Source organism: Scylla paramamosain, chromosome 5, assembly GCF_035594125.1.
Source record: "Scylla paramamosain isolate STU-SP2022 chromosome 5, ASM3559412v1, whole genome shotgun sequence".
NCBI classification, from domain to species: domain Eukaryota; kingdom Metazoa; phylum Arthropoda; class Malacostraca; order Decapoda; family Portunidae; genus Scylla; species Scylla paramamosain.
Genome location: NC_087155.1, coordinates 8,651,692 through 8,656,538, shown reverse-complemented (window position 1 = coordinate 8,656,538; position 4,847 = coordinate 8,651,692). Strand labels below are relative to the sequence as shown.

Genomic DNA, 4,847 nt, shown 5'->3' with positions numbered 1-4,847 from the left:
TATATATATATATATATATATATATATATATATATATATATATATATATGTAATATATATATATATATATATATATGACTGACATCATCCTTAAAGTAAGTAGTAGAGATAAGGTGTATATGTTATTCTTCATCTCATCATCAGAATGAAAAATACAGAGATGGAGGATCCTAGTTTCACTCCATTCCTTTTAGTGGCAGGGAATACAGTAGCAACATTCTCTCAGCTCAGTCACAGTGTTACTGGGCCATGGCACTCCCTTACCACTGTGGGAAGGTACTGTGCATAAACATAAAGCATTAGCAGTAATATTTGAGAAAGGTTCACATAAAGTTACACAATAAAAAAATCTTTTATTAACAGATGTAAACTTATATAGTACGATAAAATTACATAAAGAATTTATACTTACTTTATTTTGAAGTCAGCTTCTCAAGCAACATCACTGACTATAACAGTAAAAAGTTATTGCTGTCAACATGGCATTATGTTCCTCAAACACTGCATCTTTCAGATATATCTGTCCACATGAAGTTATGATGTTTTTTCTTTTTTTTTCATAACACAGTACATCTAAAATTCCATTATGCTTTACACATTCCAGTAAAACTGCATTTCTCTGCTTTCAAGTATACTTCACTATGGAAAAGGCTGATATCTAAAGTGACAAAGGTTCACTGGTATAAAATATGCCTTTTCTCCATCAGCAGGGCCTAAACTTTTATCATGATGTAGTTTTACTGTAACGTTTGTAATGAATTATAGCTTTTCAAAATATTAATCTTCTTTAAAATACTGTTGCAATAAATTACACCAATAAAATTCACTTGCTTTATACACACTGGTGAGAATAGAAAATGAAATGCAAAACTGGCTCCACCACTTGGTATTCAACCTTGAATACTGAGAATCCTTTACTTTAACAAGAGTTACAACACAGAATGAGAAAACCTTACGCGTGCTTTATTAAAATTTTAATCTATACATATCAGTTTTCCTATTTCTTCAGAAATATGTATCTAATAAACAATGTAAAGAACTAATGCTACTTACATATATATACATTTTTAACACTTACCAAAAATAGCATGTGTTACTCTCAGCTAGAATCACTGACTCAGAGGCATTACCATTTCTCCCATATGAACTAAAGACACAAGATGCCATCATAATGAAATGATAATTGTGCTACAGTCAACAAATATTCATAGTGAAGATGGAAAGTGCATTTATAATGCAAGGACAACCATGCTGAGCCATGAAAATGCACTTATAAATAACATGAAATGTTTTATTACAATAAGAGAATATGTAACTCTTTCCTGAAGAGACCAGAGTATTGTACCAACAAGGAATGACTGGAAGCCATCCTGTCACACTCCCTGGAGCACCTCCCTCCCACCCTTGATAACTAGTCTATCAGGCCACTGTGGACATGGAGATATTCTAAAAGATAGATAAGTATATAGGTACTTATTTTCGGTCTTAAAAATTCAACCCACAGCATGCTTGGAAAAAAGCAAAGGCATAATTTCTTTACTCAACAGTATTCCTATCATAATGATCCTACTTATTATGGGTTGGGAGATGCAAATCAACAAAGTTTTAAAAGAACATTATAAAGCATGACAGGACATTTGAAATGGTTGACATTACACAGCCCTTTTGAGGTGTTTGCTGTCAATGACACAAACACTTGTGTCAGTACACACCAGATGAACCATGTGATGCAAATAACTGATGCAACAAATTAGTGTTAAAAATTTTCAGCTACAGAATTATACAAACTTAATGTTTATAATTGTCTGTACAGTTTGATTTCTTGGCATTAAAATCTTCCAAATTAAAAGTTTTTAACAGATATTTCATGAATAAAATCAGCTAAAATTCTGATACTTCAAATGTCTTTTATTTATTTATATTTTTTTTTAAGTTTATTATTATTCCATCTAAAATATAACAGTTTCTTGAAGATTTGGTGGAGCCATGTCTGATAAAACTTTCCATAAATAATGTTCTTGAATACATATGAAAATCTTGAACTATCCAGGTACATACATCTAGAGTAATGAGGCTTTCTCATGTTTATAATACACCATTTGGTGACTATACTTACTGATATACTTTTAATATATTCTTTTAATATATTAAAAGAGTCTACTAGGATGAAGAAGCAGATTTGGCCTTTTTTCTATCTGTGGCAGCTTTGTTTGCTGCAAGAGATTTGTTTTTGTTGCTGTTGGACTGAGACTGAGACTCTTCAGAGGCAGGAGGTGGGACATAGGGGCGCCAGTTAAGGCACTTGGGGTCTATCTCTTTGTAGTCTGCTCTTCGTCGCTTCTGTCGCTCCAGAAACTCCTCCAGAAGGTCCTGTTATAGATGATCATTGGTGTTAGCAATTTATATCCTGACTTACAATTAAATATTAAACAATGGAGAATTTTTAAAAGGCTGTTACTGAGGCACCTATAATCTAAAAATGAAAACAGATTTAAGGAACTGTCTAAGGAGAACTTAATAAGAATATTCATTAAATCATATGAGTTACGTATTCTCTCATTTTTTTGTTAGTTTTTAGGTTTTTACCCTGAAAAACTGGATTACTGGACTAGCCACAGTAGAGGAGGCATAGATGCAGGAATCAATTAGAGGTTTATGTTTCAGGGCAAATCAGATGAGAGATATTAGTAAGAGATTAATAAATGTTGAGAGTTGTCTGATAGTAAAAGTGGATATTTCAGATATGAGACTAGATGAAAACTATGTGAAAGAAAAGAAGGGTACACACAATTTTGATGTCTTTGACCAAGATAATATATATGCATAAGACAAATGTGGTGGGTGCAAGAGAACATCACCAGTGAAATAGCAGAGATAAATACTAGGAATATATGAAAGAAAGTGCTGAAAAGAGACTGAGAAGATAAATGCATATAAGGAAGGAATGCAAGGCCAATAATAAATTAATACTCTTCTTTGGAGGAAATCTTACAAATATGTGTCAGATAGGTAGATGGATGAATGGGCACATGATACTTTTTATTTCAATGTTTACTAATGATTACCATTAAATTTTGAGATTCTTCATTAAGGTTGTTCCAAGTCTAAGGAGAAAGTTGTATAAGGAACTATTAGCTACATTACATATGTGAGCAGGTAACATGAGAAGACTGAATGTAATAAAAATTAAGTATCTAAGGTACAAGTATGAGTATGGATTAATATGTATGGATGGAGTAAGAAATGAGAGTGTGGAGAAGAATTGGTGTTGAAAGAGCTGATTTAGCAACTAGACAGACTTGCAATAGTTTGGGCAGAGAGAATGAAGATGATTAGATTTGAGGTGAGAGTTGCAAGGATAAAGAGAAAACCACAAGTGAGATTGATGGACAGTAGGAAGAGTGTTAGATGCAAGAGTTCTATGAAACAAGAACAAAATTTCATATGAAACATGGATGAATGAAGAGCTAATAAAAATATATTTATGGTGATGTGGCCTCAAGGGAGATTCACCTGCTTCTGGTCCAATCAGCTGATCAGGTGAGATGCTGAAAACAATGTGTCTATCATGGTGCAGTAGACATGAACCAGTGCCGCTGTTGAGCCCAATAATGAGAGATCCACACAAACTTAGCAAATGACCCTTGTGCAGTGTGGATTAGTCCTCTCCTGATCTACAGGCCTTGAAACTATGGTGTAAGGGGATGTTCGTGTGTGTGTGTGTGTGTGTGTGTGTGTGTGTGTGTGTGTGTGTGTGTGTGTGTGTGTGTGTGTGTGTGTGTGTGTGTGTGTGTGTGTGTGTGTGTGTGTGTGTGTGCGCACGATCTCATGTGTGGCTGCCTTGATTCTGGCAGCTTCCTATAATGGAGGATGCCAACCAGGTATGTAGATAGATAAATCCACCACAAATGTAATATTTAATACTGTGGAAATCTTAAGTTAATTTCCTATTAATGAAATAACTATGTAAAAAAATCAAAAGCTTTATCTGCAGGAGATTGCAAACCCACCTGTCGCTTGAGTATGATGTGTTTCCCTTTCCAGTACTTCATCATGCCCATGGCCTGGAAGGTGCTCACTATGTCATATGCATTCACTGCCATCTCTGCACTCATGTCTGTGGAAGATCAAAACCATTATACATTTTTCCAAGAGTATAATGACATCAGGTTATAACAGAATATGAAATATGGAAAAAATCACAGCTTAAAAGCACACAAAAATAACAAATGAAAAAGAAGAAAGCTATTTCTATAATATTTGGTATGGCATCTGAGATAAAAAAAAATCACAGAAATCCAACTCAATGCGAATCAAATTTCATAATATAGCAAGAGATCCAATAAACAAGACAATGATGGGCAAATTATTTTTTCGTGATAAAAAATATATTTAAGCTTCATGATGAGTAGTACAAGTTCAGTATACATACAATGTATCACATAAAGTAACCAAACAGTCATGTTTCACATTAGTTGCTGTTGTTGCTATAAATATTATTATCTTTGTTACTATTGTTATATTATCTTTTTTTTTTTTAGCATGGGAGACATGGCCTGCCAGCATACTCCATCACAAACCTGCAGGAACACCACCACCAAATCTTTAGTGCAGTGTAGAAGGCAACTATGTGGGATAGAGTTAGAAGACTGGAAATGCTCCTCCAATGTATTGATATTTCTACAATGAGGCAAGGCATGCCCCTGTAAAAAAAAAAAAAAAAAAAAAAAAAAAAAAAAAAAACATTTATGACATGCCTGCCAGTGCTCCACATCCTCTCCTAACATCCTGCATGCCCTTACAATGCTCATTAACTCTCTCACACTATCAAGGCACTTGATAGTGTG

General features: G+C 34.0%; 1 protein-coding gene across 4 annotated transcripts in view; it reads right to left on the bottom strand.

The window, feature by feature from the left end:
• Positions 1-340: 340 nt before the first annotated feature.
• LOC135100488 (histone acetyltransferase KAT7-like) overlaps positions 341-4,847 on the bottom strand; it is a 44,927-nt gene continuing 40,420 nt past the window's right edge. For all 4 annotated transcript variants that reach the window (XM_064003445.1, XM_064003446.1, XM_064003447.1 and 1 more), the window contains 2 exons: positions 4,011-4,117; positions 341-2,370 (listed from right to left, as the gene is read on the bottom strand). In XM_064003445.1, coding sequence (XP_063859515.1) covers positions 2,161-2,370; positions 4,011-4,117 — 317 coding nt within the window. In that variant the 3' untranslated portion in view covers positions 341-2,160. The remainder of the gene's footprint in view (positions 2,371-4,010; positions 4,118-4,847) is intronic.